General features: G+C 43.0%; 1 protein-coding gene across 1 annotated transcript in view; it reads left to right on the forward strand.

The window, feature by feature from the left end:
- The window catches only part of Tapt1 (transmembrane anterior posterior transformation 1), a 50,674-nt gene extending 37,659 nt beyond the window's left edge, over window positions 1–13,015 (forward strand). Inside the window, exons 8-14 of the mRNA XM_075943666.1 lie at window positions 1,487–1,567; window positions 4,405–4,514; window positions 5,599–5,658; window positions 5,871–5,939; window positions 7,716–7,792; window positions 8,962–9,122; window positions 10,792–13,015. Of these exons, the coding sequence (XP_075799781.1) occupies window positions 1,487–1,567; window positions 4,405–4,514; window positions 5,599–5,658; window positions 5,871–5,939; window positions 7,716–7,792; window positions 8,962–9,122; window positions 10,792–11,021 (788 nt within the window). The 3' untranslated portion in view covers window positions 11,022–13,015. The remainder of the gene's footprint in view (window positions 1–1,486; window positions 1,568–4,404; window positions 4,515–5,598; window positions 5,659–5,870; window positions 5,940–7,715; window positions 7,793–8,961; window positions 9,123–10,791) is intronic.
- Window positions 13,016–19,020: the final 6,005 nt, after the last annotated feature.

The following is a 19,020-nucleotide window of genomic DNA, read 5'->3' on the forward strand; positions in this document are numbered from 1 at the left end:
ACTCACTGTGAGGGAGAGTTCCTAAGCACAGCTCCCAGGCACACACACACACACACGGTTCACACTCACTGTGAGGGAGAGTTCCTAAGCACAGCTCCCAGGCACACACGCACACACACGGTTCACACTCACTGTGAGGGAGAGTTCCTAAGCACAGCTCCCAGGCACACACATACACGCACACACACACGGTTCACACTCACTGTGAGGGAGAGTTCCTAAGCACAGCTCCCAGGCACACACACACACACACGGTTCACACTCACTGTGAGGGAGAGTTCCTAAGCACAGCTCCCAGGCACACACACACACACACGGTTCACACTCACTGTGAGGGAGAGTTCCTAAGCACAGCTCCCAGGCACACACACACACACACGGTTCACACTCACTGTGAGGGAGAGTTCCTAAGCACAGCTCCCAGGCACACACACACACACGCGGTTCACACTCACTGTGAGGGAGAGTTCCTAAGCACAGCTCCCAGGCACACACACACACACACACGGTTCACACTCACTGTGAGGGAGAGTTCCTAAGCACAGCTCCCAGGCACACACACACACACACACGGTTCACACTCACTGTCACACGTATTTATTTCTTGACTCCTAGAAGAAAATAACAGCTGAAAAAATTAAATATATAAACTGTCTCTGGCAAGAATTCAATTCTTGGTTTTCATTGAATTCATTCCAATTAATTGGCTAGTTATTAACATAGGGCAAACACTTCTGTGAAACCTGCATAAACACACACACACAAGAAATTCTCCGCATACCACCGAGCAGTGCTGTTACAAGGCCAGCATTCTCTTAAGTAGGAAATTACATACACATTCACTACCAGGTTAGATGTTTCCTGGAAGCACACAAAGTCTTGTATTTTATTCTGTGATTCTGTTTTCCTTCTACAAAATGAAAACACTTGTCATATATTCCCAAAGACTGTTGGAGGCATTTAATGACTCAATTTGAACATTTTAATTTTTTAAAATTTGCATACTAGAAATATGTTGGGAAATGAAGTAATGGTTTGCACGGATGGAGATATGTGCACATTTGTGCACACGCGTGTGCGCACAAGTGCACACACACATTCAGCTGTGAGTCCTCTATGGCTGTAGGAAATTCTAAACAGAAGTCACATCTGCATTAAACATGTGAAGACTTTCTTGTCCCTGCTCCCTACATAATGTTGTATCATAACAACTTTATACATTGTTCTTAAGTTGTATCAAATATTATTAAGGATGGAGATGACTTCGAGCATATGACAGAAGGTGATAGATTATGTCCAGATAGATAGTGCAGTGTTTTGTCTGAAGGACTTGAGCACTGTGAATTTTGGTATCTAAAAGGGAATCCCATGAGTTCCAAAAAACACTTTATTTTTTAACAGATGTTTTAATAAAATTATTTTAATTATTTCCCTATTTAATATATTTTAGCACTTAATGTTCAATCTCTTTCTTTTTTTTTTTTAGATATTAAGGAACGATTCACAAATTATGTGCTCTTGCTAATAGTGTGCTTAAGAAACATGGAACAGTTTTCTTGGAATCCAGGTAAGTGCCTCTTGAATCACATATGGTGTCCTGTAAAGTTTACTTTTAAAATAAACCAAGGCTGGGTAGTAATGACGCACGCCTTTAATCCCAACACTTAGGATGCAGAGGCAGATGGATCTCTGAGTTCTACAGAGCAAGTTCTAGGACAGTCAGGACTACACAGAGAAAACCCTATCTTTTTTAGTTTTCAGAAAAACTAAAAACTAAAAAATAAATTTAAAAAAATCTTCTTTTCCATAGAATGAAGTCAGTGCTGGAGGGACTGTCTGTACCAGGGTTTATGTGTTAGAAATGGCTCCTCCAGATGGAGTAGGGTGCTGTCATTTCTCATCAGACCCCTGTCATCTCTGCAGATGTGTGTGGATAAGCATACTCCACCAAGCACAGCAGCTCAGGGCTCTCTGTTGGAGTGGGCTATGTGGTTACTCTGGGCTATGTGGTTACTCTGGTTCCCGTTAAGACTGGAGCCTTTGATCTTCCTCGCATTTATCATTGTTTAAATGGGGTGAATTTTAGAAATAGGGTGAATCAGTAATTGTGTTGCTTATATTCACTCCTGATCCTGGCTGACAAAAAGTTGTCAGAATTACACAAATATTCACCTGTTTGGTTAGCAACTAGGCACTGCTATGCCCCATCCCAGACAAGTGGCCCAGCCCTATGCAGCTTAAAGTGCTAAGAAATGCACAGGACTCACAAGCTAATGGAGTAGAAGGTGATTACAGTGCAAAACTTGCTCAGATAGCTCAGATCTTTGTCAAGCTTTTTTTCTTAATGTACAGTTTGTTCTTAATGGAACAGGCAGTGTTTCATATTTCTTATGTTACTTCCAACATTATGGAAGTCCTAAGCCTCTAAAAGAAGCCCTTGCTTCCTTACATGACCCATGCCCTGTTTTCAGGGACATTTAAGAATCAGGACCACATATGAAGTGATACTGAGTTCGGAAATACATTTCCAGAGGTTACCTTCTTACAGTAAGGTCAAGTCGTGGGTCTTAGCAAGTTCTAATCTGAATAGATTCAAAGGCATTTGATTTACAGTGGGAAAGCCCCCCATGCAAAACACCTGACTTTGAGTTATCTACATGCTTTCAAAATGTGTGCGCACATGTCCTCACTCATGCCTGTGTGTACAAGTGCTCACTTGCACACTCATGCAGTTAGAGAACAGCTTGTGACAGTCACTTCACTCCTTCCACAGTGGCAATTCTTGGACATGAACTCAAGTGGTCAGGCTTAGCAAATTCCTTTACCCCCTGAGCCATTTCTCTGGCCCCTACCTAGGTGCTTTTGGTGCATAGTGTTTACAAGATCATCACAGTTACCACAAAAGACAGAGTGTCTATGTGTGGCTGGCCCTGGGAGCCCAGATGGAATCATTCCCAAAGGAACAGAATCGTTATGTCAAAGGAAGGCCTGAGCCATCTGACGACTGAATGCGTGAATTCCTATAATCATACTTTAAGTCTCCTTTATCTCCACTGTACAGTGACAAACCAACACCATGCTTTGATGCTTTCAGTTTTAGACATTGTGCTTTGATATTTCTGGGGTTTTTTTTTAATTCTTTTTCCTTTGTGCCCAGGCTAACTAATAACAAAAATACTGTTTTGCATGGAAAGCACATGGTTGCATATCAGTATCTCAGTTAAATTTTATAGTAATGAAAAGTAAACATTCTGTTATTCTCATTTTGTAGATGAGGAAACTAGAATTTAGTTGCTTAGAAAATTTGCCCAACTTCCCACAGGTCAGGGAACCCTGATTGCTCTTCGAGCAGATGAGGGAGGGTGACTTGATCGGGGGAGGGGGAGGGAAATGGGAGGCGGTTGCGGGGAGGAGGCAGAAATCCTTAATAAATAAATAAATTTAAAAAAAAAGAAAAAGAAAAAAAAAGAAAGGCAAGATCAGAGTGTCACTAGCTAGGAAGGAAGTGCTAATGCAAACCGCCCCGTGATGATTTTGTAATCACAGGTCTATTGTTGTCTCTGGGTAAAGATGTCTGTGTGCTGCAAGTATAGACATCCCTTTATCTCATCAGCTCTCCACACTGCCATGACGTCTCTGAAGAATGTCAAAGGGAGAGCCTCTCTATGAACTTACCAAATGTGCCTCAATAAATCTGAGTTTACTTTATTAGCAAAAAAAAAAAAAAAAGAAAATTTGCCCAAGAACATAACAGGAGATGGCAGCATTTGGTATTAAGAGTTCTAAGAGTCTCATAACTTCTGCCAGACTCAGAAAAACTGCCCTGTGTTGGCCATGTAGGCGGCCCTGCCCTCCAGGAGTCCATGCTGAGTTTCTGTAAGCTCCTGCTAGCATTTCCAGACATCTTTGCTTTATATCTCTTCAGCTATGGTTTGGGGCCTAGAGAGGATGCCTGTGGATGTGTTTATCAGTTATGTAGCACTGAATTGAGGTCTCTTGCTATAAAAGTAAGCAGTTAAAGTAAACGGATATAGTAAGTTTTGTCTATGTGGCTCTGAAATAAATGAACCAGATCTTTAAGTGATCACGGTGATCAAGGAGGAAAGGGCTTCACCACTTACCCTCTCCAGTGGGAGGTTTCCTCCCAGGCCAGAGGTTCTGGTGGACTCTGGCCTGCGTGTAAAGCGGTGCTAGGATAATACAAACTGCTGAACAAGCATTAATTATTCTTTGACTTGGTAAGATGACTCTGGAATGAAGGCTGTGATTAAAGAACGCTAGTTCTCCACTATTGATTGAAAATACTGCAGTGCACCCTGGTGGAGGTTCCAGATTGCTGGGAGCTTGAGGTGCAGGTTCTGTTTATGAAGAGGTCTAATTATCTGGTTCTTCCCTGCTTTATAGATCATCTCTGGGTCTTGTTTCCTGATGTCTGTATGGTAATCGCATCAGAAATTGCTGTGGATATTGTAAAGCACGCCTTTATCACCAAATTCAATGACATCACTGCAGATGTATGTATTTCTAGCAATTCCTAGTTAATATTTCCTTGACTCCGTATTATCATAAAGGTGTAACCTTTATTTTATTGTATCTATGAGTTATTAAAATCATAATAGATCTATTTTTAAAATAGAAACATCAAAACCTTGATTAATTTGCAAAATATTTCCTATTTAAAATTTTTTTTTCTCTGAATATAAACAGGGACCTAACTCCTAGGAGACAAGATGTACATTTTACTTCTGAACTCACTTTAGGAAGCTTTAAAGAATTTGCTTTATGTTGTAATCATTCTCTCTAGGATCTTTAGAAATAGTTCTGTGCCTATAAATCACTATCCAGATACGTGAAGGTGGAGAGTGTCATGGCACAGCCTCAGCCTTAGTTCCAAATGGAGAATTGGCTCAGCAGCTTTCTTGATTTTCTTGTGTTGTATTTTGACAGCCTATTTATTGTTTACCTCAAAACTGAATGGAGTATCAGTTGTAACATTCTGTTTTCTAAATGCTTGAAGCATGTTTCTGTCCTTTCAGCAAAGCAGGAATCAAAAATGAATTCATAAATTTTCTCTCTTGGCTTCTTCAATACAGGGTGGTTCTCTTTTCATAGGGTCATTTTCTCAATACCTGAAATTAATAGTAAAGGTTTGATTCATGCCATTTTTAGTGAGAATATAGTTGTGATGCTCCCCAGTAGCTGCTACCATGACTCTGATAAGGTCCAGTCCATTTCTGTCTCCCTCACTATCGCCATCCTTTTGTTATTATTGTGGTTGAATACACGGTTATAAAACTTATTTTATAAAAACTTATTTTAAGAATTATTATTTTTTTTTAATATAGCACTGCTTCAAACAGCCATATCTCTGTAACTTCTAAACTCTGGGAATGATAGTCATTGGCTGCTACTCCTCTTTGAAGCAAATCCTCGGGACAGCTTAGAGTATCTTCCTCAAGCTGTGGGCGTCAGGCTGCTCGTTAGCATCTTGCATCTGTCCCTGAGCAGTTAGCAAGCATTTTTATCTACAGAGTCTAAACGTTTCCACTGTGTGTATGTTCTAGACTACATCTTACTTTTTTTCTTATTTGCCTTCAGGTCTACAGCGAATATAGAGCCAGCCTTGCTTTTGACCTTGTTAGCAGCCGGCAGAAAAATGTAAGCATTTCATTAAAGTGTTCTCTGAAATTAACTCTCCAGTAGTTAAATGTACTAGAGATAAAACACTTACACTTATTTTTTTCTAGACATTGACTATTTATACAGCAATAACATTAAATACTGTATCTCTGAAAGAGTGTAGCAATGATATAATTTCTTATTTGAAATGTGTTGTGATAGTTTAGGTTCCTTCTCACCTTTCTCTGCAGGCATATACAGACTACAGTGACTCGGTAGCACGGAGGATGGGATTTATTCCTCTCCCACTGGCTGTCTTGGTAAGTTCATGCTTTTTTGTTTTCATAATGAGATAGCCATCATCATAAAACATCAGTATGGATTATCAGTAAGTTTGTTTCAACAAGTCTTTGTATTTCAAAAAATTATAAGTAACCCGAAAGAAGAGTTTGTCTTAAATTCTAAAATCATTATTCCTTTGGATTTTGAGCTATCCAGCAGAAAAGTGACATCCAAGGAACTGCTTATCCAAATAGTTTCTCTAACAATGAGGCTATTCTTTTTTTATCCATTGAGTAAAGAATTTTCTTCTCTATTGGAGATAGACCCGAAAGTGGGCACTTTGCTCTGGCTACTGGAACATGGAGGTGGCAGCACAACTCGTCTTGTTTCTAGAGGGCACTTTGATAGTGATGTGCTAGATGCCATCGATCTGATGCTGGGAATTTATGCCTAGGAAAGAAATGTAGACTGCAGAGCGTGAGTGGCGAGCAGGTCTGAGCATTGCAGTGTGGTTCCTTACACCTTCCGCACTACTGAATCCAGCATCAGAACATGAAAAGACCTGAAGGCAGTTGTGTCCAGGTCAGCTAACAAGAAACTGGAAGTCATAGCAGCTGTATTTAGATTTTATCCAACATTTTTAGATGGTGGTTGATGATAGGCTTAATCTTAAATTTCAACCACTTAATACATAACCATATCCTAAACATTGTTATGGTTTTAATTGCTTATGATATAATAAAACAAATTTCTTTTGCTTTAGAAAAGGAACTCCTAAAATTTTTGAGAAACTCAGATTTCAAAGGTTATTTAGTGAAAGTTAAAGAAACTGAAAAACAATAGCATATCAAATTTTTCTACTTCTATTTCCTGGTATTAGAAAAATTATATATTCAGTCATGAGGGTAAATCTAGCTTGTGCAAGTGTTTTTTAATAAAAGAATTAGTTAAATGGTAGTAGCCCTTTCTCTACTAGAGGCTGTGGCACACACAGGTAAAGGGCTCCGTGGTGGTTTTCTCACAGTGAAACTTGATTGAACACATGACAGTCCGTTCTCATATCTCATTCCTATTGTACCTTTTAATGGTAACATTTTAATTATATTTAAGGCATCACAATAGAATCTTGGCATTACTGGGTGAGGCCAGTTATCTCTGCTTCATTTCCATGTAGCCACTTCCAGGACCTGCACCTCTAATGTGTAAATGTTTTTTCTCAGCTGCTCCCACCAGATTCCAGGGATAATACTTCTGTTGCATAAGAAACTAGGTGTTAGCCATAATTAGCCAAGGAGACAGAGCTTCATGGCTTTTAAGTAATTAATTGTGTGCTTAGTTTCCTAAACAGTGTAAGTCTTCCTTTGCCCTATAGTCCCTACAAGTTACTGAGTGCTCTTAAAGAATTTGAACAACGGACAGGAAAAAAGCAGGAATGAGAAAAATGTCCAGCCAGTATTTTCTCCTCCAGCAAGAATTAGATGAGCTTCGACAGACAGACCTTATGGATTGAGTTTCCCACAGCTCTGTTAGGTGTAAGCAAAAGCACAGTCAGTGAAGTAGGCCATGTGAGGCCCTGAGAGTCTGTGGCAGCTGCACTGCATGCTGAATTTGCCTGCATAAACCCACGCCACCACAGATGCCATAGGAGGCAGATTGCCAATGAATTGGAAAATCTAGACCCAAGCCCTTCGACCTAGATGCAAGTATACTCTAAAATATTAAAATAAGGAAGAAAAAGTAGTTTTAAAATATTAACTAATCTGTGGTTGTGTTTTGTCTGTGTTTTTTGTGTGTTTTGGTTTGTTTCTGGATAGCTCATCAGAGTTGTAACAAGCTCAATTAAAGTGCAAGGAATCCTGTCCTATGCCTGTGTCATCCTCTTCTATTTTGGGTAAGATTGACTATTCTTGAATATGTTTAGATTTTACAGAAAACTATGTATAACTGTAAAATGTAATAGAAGCTAATTGCATCCAAAAATATTTTTCCTATTCTATGTACTTAAGATTAAATCTTTAACCATAAGTTTACAGTAAGGTCTTTTTGTTCAAGAGCTGTATTCTACCCATACTTTTTTTGGTGGGGAGGTGGGGGAGAAGGGTCTTTCGCTGTGCTAGCTTTTCCATATTCATAAACACCTTTGATTTTCCTGTGTGCTTTCCAAGCTTAATATTCAGCACACTGGACCTGTGCCTTATCAGCCTAATAATATCAGCTGAACCTTTTGTGAATTTGTTGATCCCAACTAGCTTAACATTTCTGGTTGGGAAACACAAGCAGGAAGTAAACAGTTTAATTTATAATAACCATAAATGTCAAATGTTGTTTTGCCATCGTTCGATTTTTCAAGAAGTGAACTAAAATAAAGAGCTCGTCTGAGTTCTGAGACTTTGCCCAAAAAGAAATCTGGGAAATCCATAGCTGAGCTGGCTTATGTGGGGTGCATGGGCAGGAGTGCTGCAGAATGCCCGCCAGTGGGAGCATGCAGCCCTGAGGACCTCCAGAGGAGCAGGTGGCGCGCAGATAAGCAGAGCAGGCCTTTGTACTGAGCATGGCTCTGAGCCTCTCCCAGTCCTCTTCTTTCTGATCAGCTCTGGAGGATTCTGCCCACATCCATAAAGGACTCCACTCACACACTGGCCCCAGATCCCTCTTCTTGCTCCCACTTTGCCTCTACCACAACCTTGTAAATAGGGTGTCATTTCTGCACAGTGAGGAGGTACAGACGATGTACGTAGAGCAAATGGCTGATAATAGACTGGATGCCACATAGGGAATTAAAAATCATCTTTTATTTCTTGCTCACCTGCATCTACCTGTTTCACGATACAAGAATACATGTTGGCTTATCTATACTAGGAAGAGCTGCTGACTGATAGAATTTCTCATGAATTATAATGTATCAGAAGTCTTCCTTTGTGATAAAGCCTTGGGAAACTCAAACTTTGTGCAAGGAACTCATGTTCACCAGTCAAGCTCCCCTCACCCTGTTGTGCATCCCAGAAGCAGGCTAGGAGGTTGGCTTTAGATCAATTCCCACAACTCTGTTCTCTGTCTAAGGTTGATCTCCCTGAAAGTACTTAACAGCATTGTGCTGTTGGGCAAGTCATGTCAATATGTGAAGGAAGCCAAGATGGAAGAGAAGCTGTTTAATCCTCCCCCAGCCAGCACTCCCGGCAAACCCTCCAGTAAATCCCAGAGCAAGGGCAAGTCCACTCAAGGTACGTTGGCTTCAGAGGTCATCTGAATTCTTCTGAGTAAATCGCTGCTCAGCCAAGGCTAAGTGGTTTTAGAGACGCGCTTCATTCCGCGTCACTGTTGGGTCCTGTAATAGTTCTAGTCTAGGACAGATACCCCTGGCCCAGCGCTGTTTCTCATTGGCTAGCCCACTGTTCTGGTGGTGGTTATTAAGCACCTATTACATATCAACACACGGGGATGCAGTAGGGTGAACTGGATCTGACTAGTGGGAGGAGGGAAGAACAACAATAGGTAGAGCCTGTGTCAGGCACAGTGATTGCAGTCAGGAATGGGAAGCGCTGCAGACACAGCCAGTGAAAGACTTTGGTGTTCAGAGGATAACACGAGCCCGGAAGCTGCTGTGCTGGTCAGGGCTGACTTGGTCTGAGGCCTAGGAGGACCGTACCTCCCCATACCACTGGGCCCTGTCACTCTCTCAAGGCTCTTGACTTAGACTTGAAAGGGAGAGGAGGCCAGTGCATCCACACAGCGCCCAACCATGCTGGAGAGTGTAAAGCTTGATCCAGAGAGAGTAAAGGAAACCAGCTGGTGCAGGGTCTGAAGCAAGGTCATGTTCCTGTGTGTTTTCTCAAGCTAAGGTGGAAGCTCAAGTTTTAGATTGTACGTCGCTGTGAGAACCCTGAGCTCTGTCAGTGTTGCGAAGGTGCAGGTGCATCATCCTGCATTCTCTTACTTACATCGAGAAGTTAGTCATGTCCTTAGTCTAATGGGGGATGGCCATCAGATGAGGGGTCATGTCATGTCACATGAAGTATACGTAAGAGGAGTGTCTGTGAAGGGTCCCTAGAGGTCAAGAGACTACAAGCTAGAGATGGTTCAGGGGTTGTTGAACTCAGGCTCTGAAGAGGGGTGGAAGTCAACCCTGAAGACAGGCTTAGCTCTTCACCTTCTCAGAGTCACAGATGACAGTGTCTCAGCAGGACTGCACACATGGCAGAACTTACCAGGTTGCATCTTAGATAGTGGCAGTTTATCTCCAGCTCACTCTAATTTATAGCTTCTTTAGAAGGATCAAATTGGGCTAAGGAGGGGCATTGAATGGGGTTGAGGATGTTAGCTCAGTGGTTGAACACTTAACCTAGCAAGCATGAAGTCCTGGGTCCGGTCCACAGCACCTGGGAGAAGGAAAGGGGAAGGGAGTAAATTTTAAATCAGAGGTCAGTGGGTCCCGGTCTCGCTCAGCTGCCTTCTAGGCCAGGCTTCTAAATTCCTGGGCTAGGACGAGGAGGTGGGGGCTTTCTGCAGGTGATGATGCTGGTCTGAGATGAGCCAGTGTTTAGGGCCTACTTAGCCCTTAGTATGAAGTGAGGAGCAAGTGCTGTTTTTCACTCAAGCAATAGTTCTGTTGGTTTGTGGCCATGTAAGAGGGAACTATAAAGACAGGGAGGATCTTTCCAGAGTTAGGTGGTAGTATTACCTATGGGTGTGCACAAAATTTTGGATGTATGGAGTATGACTAGTCTCAGAACTTTATTATGAATTACAGCTTACACAGTATGCTTTTAGTTTTCATTTGTTTATCTAAGAGAAAGAAAACAGATACTTTTCATCACCCCTGAAAACATGGTGTTTGATAAGCGTTTTCTGTGGCTGAGTCATCTCCTAATCCATAGATCTGCTTTCCCACAGGCCTTTCCACAGAAGAGAACCTGTCCACTTCTGCCACCAGCCAGCCTGTCCATCAGAAAGAAAACGTCATACCCTTACTTGTGACCAGCAATTCCGATCAGTTTCTGACAACCCCAGATGGCGATGAGAAGGACATAACACAGGAGAACTCTGAATTAAAACACAGATCCTCAAAGAAAGATTTGCTAGAGATAGACAGGTTCACAATCTGTGGGAACCGGATTGACTGAGGTTGTGGCTGATGAGTGAAGATGCCGGGCCCTGGGACCACAAATGCTGGTCCGCCAGGACACACTTGCTAAAAATGGCATTTAATATTTATTTAAAAACTTAAATTATTAATGGCAAGCAAATCTTAGTATCTTTCTTCCAGTAATGTGGCCTGGCAAAAGGGCAGATCACGGAACAGCGCCAGCTCCTGGCCTCGACTGGAATGCTGATGGAAGACAATACTTCCTCCTGCTTGGCCAACAGCAGCCGCGCTTCTGGCACCAAGCCAGAGACCGCAGGAGCTCCTTTGCTTCGTCAGCCTGGGCTTCCTGAATGGTGGATTTTCCTCAAGGCCTCGTCAGTATAAGGACATCCCTGGGAAACTGTGAAGCTTTTACCGTGGTTATCTTTCCGGCCTCATACAGTTTCACAAACTCTCTCCAAACTTGACTTCACCTGCCAAAGCACTAAAAAAAATTATTAAATATAAGTCCAGATAAATGTTCTTACCACCAGAGTCATCCTTGGCAATACATCTGAACTAATAAGCAAAATAAAAGCCTACATAAATACATGGTGAATAACAGCATCTTATAGGAAACAGAGCTCTCGGCCCCTCCGTTTACTTCATGAAGGTCATGTGTAACTGTCTCAGAGTCTCGGAGCAGTGTGAGCCATGTGGGTAATGGCAGTGACACAGTAAAAGGCAGTCTGTAATGAACACGCAGAGCAGTGTCAGCTGTAAGGTGTGCTTACCCGGTTTCATTTTAAAGCTGCATCAGTTATTGCAAATTGAAAGACTTGGTGGTGAATTGGCTGAAAAGCTGTTGATACACAAAATCAAAGTGGTTGCCATCAACAGGCCAGTTTATTGGTTTTTGTTTTAAGCAACATTTTGTTTATTTGGTTTTTTCAAGACAAGGTTTCTCTGTGTAGCTTTGGAACCTGTCCTGGAACTAGCTCTTGTAGACCAGTCTGGCTTTGAACTCACAGAGATCCGCCTGCCTCTGCCTCCCCAGTGCTGGTATTAAAGGCATGCGCCACCACCACCTGGTTGAGTAACACTTTTAAAGTATTCACAACGGGTTGAGCAGCATCACCTTGCCGGGCTCGTAGAATGCATTTGTCCTTCCATGGCTCTGTGTTCTATCAGGGAAGGGGACGGTGGGTGCCTTTGCTGGGACAGTCCCTCACATGACTGTAAAGGGTACTGGGATAGGAGAGGGTACTACACTGTGGACACTGGGAATAGCAACCAAAAGGTGCTTTGGGGTTTTTGTTTGAGATGAAGATGCTGTTCCTGCTTCATTATTTGTTGGTATCATCCAAGGGCAAGTTCTCACCACCCCATTTTTATCTTGAGAACCTTTTCTGCACTTCTCTTTAAAAGAAAATTGACCACTTCTGCTTTCTGAACTGTCCAGAAGATGGTATCTTAACTGCATTTCCTTTACTGTCTCACTTGTGAAACTGCTCTCATACAAACACTTCAGGCACAGATGGCAAGTTTTAGATGGTGTGCCTGTATCCTGGATAAATAGAAAACTAGTTTTGACGCTTTGGCTTATGCATTTAAAGTACAGGAGGGTTTCTAATGATTTGCACTAACAGAATCTAAAGCTGTTGGAGATGTAATACATGCCTTGTAAAACCAGGAAGCAGTTTTAAGCTTAAAATGAACTTTGTCGTTTATTTTGTGTGTGTTTCGGTGGGGCCCCACTTTTAAAATAGTCTTTTTACTATCAAGAAAGTGCCCATTGCAACTAGCAGCAGTGTGGAGAGAGCTTGGCCAAACGCAGCCCTAATCAGAACAAGAACATGGCCTACATGTATCTTTCAGTTCCACTTGGATTTTGTGTTTCTGTGTTATTTTCTGAAGAATGCATTTCCTTTGCAGATGCTGTTCAGAGTGTGGATGATACTCACTTCTGTCATAATGGCATTCAGTACTAATTTTATAAGTGCATCTTGTGTGAAACTCAATAAATTCAATTTTGTAATCTTTTTTTAAAAAGGTCGCTGAATTTCTTTTAGTAACTATTACTATTGTATTTGATAGAATGGGTGTCTCATTGTGTAGAACTTATTTCTAGTTTATAAATACTAGGGCTGAATTAATTGTTTAGTTAACTCTTGTCCTAAATGATAAAAAAAAAGTTGTGTTTTTGGTTTTGAAAGGATAGGCTGCATGTTGGTCATAGACCATTAGTATATCTTCTTACATGAAGCTGTTTACATTTGACAAGGATCTTAATGTCACGGTGTCAGCATGTACTTGTGTTATATGGGAATCACATTCAAGATGATACTTTGGTTTTTAAATAGTCTAGTTAAGGTGCAACATATTTCAGACCCATTTTGGCTTTTCCTATAGATCAAAGTACTAACTGCTATTGATGAATTTACCCTGGCTCCCTGAGGACTTGTGTCAGTGTTTGAAAGAAGCATGCTAGAATTGGCTCCTCAGCATCTGCCCTGCCACATCTGTTAGCATCTGCCCTGCCACGTCTGCAATGTCTGCCCTGCCACATCTGTTAGCACAACATAGATAAGTTCACGATTGTTTTTAAATTACTATATTTTCATATGTCTCAGCTCTAGGGCTCCCCCCCCAAACACACAGTGATTTGCTAGTTATCTCCTATGTCAGAAACTTCTGGGCAAGGGATAGCAAGAAACATCAAGGTTTCTGACTGCTGGGCACAACTGACAACATCATGCCTGCTGGCCATAGCTCTCCAGTGGCCAAGTGCCCTCTCAGGCTTACGGCAGGCCAAGGATAGCACAGTTCACATCAGGCTGATCTTTCCCTGTTCTGTCTGCTTAACTTTCCCAGAGCTTTGAAAAAATAATCAAAAAGGAAATGCTTTTACCACATACTGGTAGTTAACCTGCCAGAACCTGATCTTCCTCCACGCTGTGTAGAGGACTGCAGCCAAACTTCAAGGCACCTCAGTGTATGAGCCCAAGTGCCATAAGGCAGCTGCAGGAGAAGCGAGGATGCCATTTTCAAGTCAACACCCCAGCACTCTGAGTCCCCTTTACATCTGTCTCCTTCCTGCCTGCTGGTACGCAGCAGCTGGTGGCCTGCTCCCCACCACAGGTATTGCACCACACCCCAGAGTGGCAGGGTCATGATGAAGAAACTGAGGCCCAGGAAGCCTCTGAAAAGCAAAATTGCCGTTCGGCTTAGAAAACTCAGACTGTCTTAAAAGGGAAACAAGCTCAGAGTTGTTTTGATTTGCATTTCACTGATCACTAAGAATTGAACATTTTCTTAAGTGTCTTTCAGCCATTTTAGATTCCTCTATTGAGAGTTCTCTGTTTAGGTCTGTACTCCATTTTTTTATTGGATTATTTGTTCTCTTGATGACCAATTTCTTGAGTTCTTTGTATATTTTGGAGATCAGTCCTCTGTCTGATGTGGGGTTAGTGAAGATCTTTTCCCATTCTATAGGTTGTTGTTTTGTCTTGTTGACCATGCAAATCAAAACAACTCTGAGATTCCATCTTACACCTGTAAGAATGGCCAAAATCAAAACCACTGATGACAACTTATGTTGGAGAGGTTGTGGGGTAAAGGGAACACTTCTGCATTGCTGGTGGGAATGCAAGCTAGTACAACCCCTTTGGATATCAGTGTGCTGATTTTTCAGAAAATTATGAAACAACCTTCCTCAAGACCCAATAATACCACTTTTGGGTATATATCCAAAGGATGCTCAATCATGCCACAAGGACATGCTCAACTCTGTTCATAGCAGCATTGTTTGTCATAGTCTGGAACAACCTAAATGCCCCTTGACCGAAGAATGGATAAGGAAAATGTAGTACATTTACACAATGGAGTACTACACAGCAGAAAAAAATAACAACTTGAATTTTGCAGGCAAATGGATGGAGCTAGAAAACATTTTGAGTGAGGTAATGCAGACACAGAAAGACAAGTATCACATGTACTCATTTATAAGTGGTTTTTAAACATAAAGAACACCAGCCCACAAATCACAATCCCAGAGAACTTAGACAACAATGTGGACCCTAAGAGAGACATACATAGATCTAATCTACATGGGAAGTAGAAAAAGACAAGATCTCCTGAGTAAATTGGGAGCATGGCTACCTTGGGGAAGGGATGAAGGGGAAGGGAGAGGCAGGGAGGAGAGCAGAGAAAAATGTAGAGCTCAATAACAATCAATAAAACAAGGTCGGGGGAGGGGGAACAAGCCCAGGAAAGGCTTGTTTTCTCAGCCTCTGATGGGCCGGTCTGTGCTACCACAAGTCTGAGAAGATCTGCTGAGACAGTGTTGGTAACAGAGATAAGAGTCAGGCCTATCTGAAAAACACTCCCTGCAGGTACCCTTGTTTACTGTGAGTTTAGTAGGGGGGACAGTAAGGCTCATTATGCCCACGTTTTCAGAGATGCTGCCCCGCTTGCCCTGTTACTGAGCAGGTATTTCTTGCCCCTTATCTCAGGACAGTGTGTGAGGACTGGTTCATAAAGAACCAGCAAGAAGGCTCCGAAAGCAAAAGCCAAGGCTGACAACATGAGTTCGACCCCTAGTACCCACATAATGGAAGGAGAGAAACAATTTGCACAAGTTGCTCTCAGATCTACACACAGAGAAGCATGCCCACGTGCATAAAATAAAGTTCAAAAAAGTTACTCCTAAGTACAACCTAACAGCAAGAAGTAGAAAGGAAATTAATGAGCCAAAAGAAGAGTAAAATTCTCAAGGTCAAGGAGACCACGTCAGTGGTTGTTGAACTTAGTCCTGTTACAGTCCAGCATGGTATGTTGTGTTCATTAACTGCCTCAGGCATCCAGGATGGTCTAGAGCAATGGGTCTCAACCTTCCGAATGCTGCGACCCTTTAGTGCAATTCCTCATGTTGTGGTGACTCCCAATCAAAATATTAATTTTGCTACTGTTATTAATCATAATGTAAATATTGGAAGTGCAGGATATCTGACATATAACCCCTGTGAAAGGGTCATTTGACCCTCAACGGGGTTGTGACTCACAGGTTGAGAACCACTGCTTTAGCGTGTTTTCCTGTAAAACACCTAAGTAGGAAAGGACCATTAGTTACTCAGAAGAAATTGGCTGGTGTAATGAGGAGGTTTTAGTGATCCTCAAACATGTTCTTCACAGGGAACTGTGAATGCCCAGAGGGTGCCGTACAAGCGAGGTCTAAACTTCAACAAGAAATGGAAATATAGTCAGGTGGTGGTAGCGCATGCCTTTAATCCCAGCACTCGGGAGGCAGAGGCAGGTGGATTTCTGTGAATTCGAGACCAGCCTGGTCTACAAGAGCTGGTTCAAGACAGGCTCCAAAGCTACAGAGAAAACCCTGTCTCAGAGTGGGTGGAGGGAGGAGGAGGACGAGGAGGAACAGGAGGAGGAACAGGAGGAGGAACAGGAGGAGAAGAGGAGGAGGAGGGGGAGGAGGAGGAGGAGGAGGAGGAGGAGGAGGAGGAGGAGAAGAAGAAGAAGAAGAAGAAGAAGAAGAAGAAGAAGAAGAAGAAGAAGAAGAAGAAGAAGAAGAAGAAGAAGAAGAAGAAGAAGAAGAAGAAGGAAAGCAAAGGAAATATGAGCAAGGTAGTGAGAGTGAGAGAGGCGGGGCCCTCTGCTGTCTGGTGAGGCCACATGAGATGCAGAAGTAATATGAAAGTAATATGAGAGGCATCAGTCTATAGAGTTTTGCTTTGAACTGACCTAGCAGTAAGGAAACCAAGCAGTTGGTGAGGGTTTGCCTGGCTTTCTGTGTCTATCTTCATATGTGGTATACATGCATGTGTGTGTGTGTGTGTTCTGTGTGTGGGTGTACGTGTACTGGCATGCAAACACAAGTGCATCTGTGTGCAAGGCTGAAGTCAATGCCCACTTATTCAATGAGGTGGGGTCTCTCACTGGACCAGCCAACTACCTGATATCTCTTGTAAGAGATTAGATTAGGAAAGCAACACCAATTTGCAAGGTGACTAACGTGCAAAGTGGGTAGCTCATTTGTAGGATAATTATTCTGAATGTCTACACAGGAGTGTAAATACTGGGAAGATCAGAGATGCCTGCTGTGTTAGAGTTAACCGGAGCAGGGAAATGAAAACTGGGGAACACATGGGCATCAGTTTCCTAGTCCCTTTGAGGTGTGAAAATGAAAAGGTTGTGCTGTATGCTGGGGAGCGGATCTTGTGCAGTGGGCATGGGAAGTACCAGCTAGAAGTACACAGTAACTAGTGTTACTGTCTCACAGGCACGGGTCACAGGAGACCAGCTTATTCGGACAGGCTCTGCCCCATTCAGTGCTGCAGCCCTCGCACACTCGGCTCCTGACACAGGCAGCGGGTATTTATTGCAAAAACTCAGGGGCCAGATATGTATTTAAGGTGCTTGAAAAAATAGGACTTAGGGCAAGGGAGGGGCTGGCGAGGCAGTTGTCATTGAAGGTGGAGGAGCACACAGGATGTCTGCAGCACAGCCTCAGCCTCTCCACACACTCACTGTGCCAACTGAGAGGCAGCCTCTGCCGAGACCACAGAGAGGAGGGCTCCAGTCGGAGAGCTTCAGATGCAGACAGGACTTGCGAGCTATTAATGCCTTGCTGAGGATCCTGCACCTGCTCCGGGGTGAAGGATGGGGAGAGTGGAGCTCGTGTGGGATTTTAAGTTTGGTTGTTATACATAGGGTAAGTGAAGAGGCCATTCTGTAACTGTAAAGTACGGTGATCAGACTCATGTGTTAAGAAAGGCGGACTGGTGGCCTCCTGAAGGACTGGTACCTAAGAGCTTTTGTGTGAAGGCACAGTGCTCTCCTCATCTCCCATGTTATTTTATTTATTTACGCCCCCCTGTGGTGTGCATGCTGTTGTCTCATCCTACCCTAGAAACAAGAAAGGAAGCATAACATGCCCACCACACAGACAGCAGAACAGAATGTGAAGCCCCTTTCCTGCATCCCTGACCTGCTCCATCAACTGTTTTCTGCAAGAGAAGGATTTGGGAAAGGAGGTCCCATAAGGAGGCTATTGGGGCTATCCACGCCAGAGAAAGGACCAGAGAAGCTAAGATACCACTGGTCCAGAGACCTGGTGCTAGAGAGCTGTCTGTGTGGAATGCAATGGACTCACACAGACCTGGGATCGCATTAGGGCAGTGCCATGACTCCAGACTGTCCTGAAGGCACCTTCTAATATCCTTTGGTGAACCAGACCCAGACAGAGGATTCTGAACCCAGACTTGGTTCCTTTGCTTTAGTGCTGTCACCATCTGGAAGGGAAAGCTGATTCCCTTTCTAATTGGAAAATCATGTGATGAACCTTCTCCAAATCCATCACTCTGCAGGAGTCAAACTGCACTCCCAGAGTCAAACTGATGTTGCCCATAGGCCGTAGGTGGAAGGCAAACATTCTATGAGAACAAGGAAGGGACAGTGGTCTGTGACCCTCAGCAGCACAATGAGCTGAGCGCTCTCATGTAGGCAGAACAGAGAGCTTGGTTGTTAGAGCCTCGGTAACATGAAACAAAGCCAAACCAGTTCAGACTCCACCCAGCATGGGTTTCTGGCTGCCATTATATACATCAGCCATATATGCAAAGGTTTCGTTTGGCTTCTGTTTTCCGTGTTCCCGCCCATGGGTCAGTTGTCCCTGCTGCTTACCTAACAGCCCAGCCAGAGAACAAAAACCAAGAGAGGAAGGTATGTGAGTCTCGCAATCCCTTCCCAGGACCTGTCTCCAAAACACACAGCTCCTCCCACAAATACACTCTGCAGATCCACTCAGCTGTGCCACCTGGGGACCAAGGCTTTGACACACAGGCCTTTGAGGGACGTTTTGGTTTTGTTTGTTGTTTTTGTTTTTAAGATTTTATTTATTTATTACATATACAGTGTTTTGCCTGAATGTTTGCCTGCAGGCCAGAAGAGGGCATGAGATCTCATTACAGATGGTTGTGAACCACCATGTGGTTGCTGGGAATGGAACTCAGGACCTCTGGAAGAACAGCCAGTGCTCTTAA

The sequence above is a fragment of the Microtus pennsylvanicus genome, chromosome 12 (assembly GCF_037038515.1).
Source record: "Microtus pennsylvanicus isolate mMicPen1 chromosome 12, mMicPen1.hap1, whole genome shotgun sequence".
Lineage (NCBI taxonomy): Eukaryota > Metazoa > Chordata > Mammalia > Rodentia > Cricetidae > Microtus > Microtus pennsylvanicus.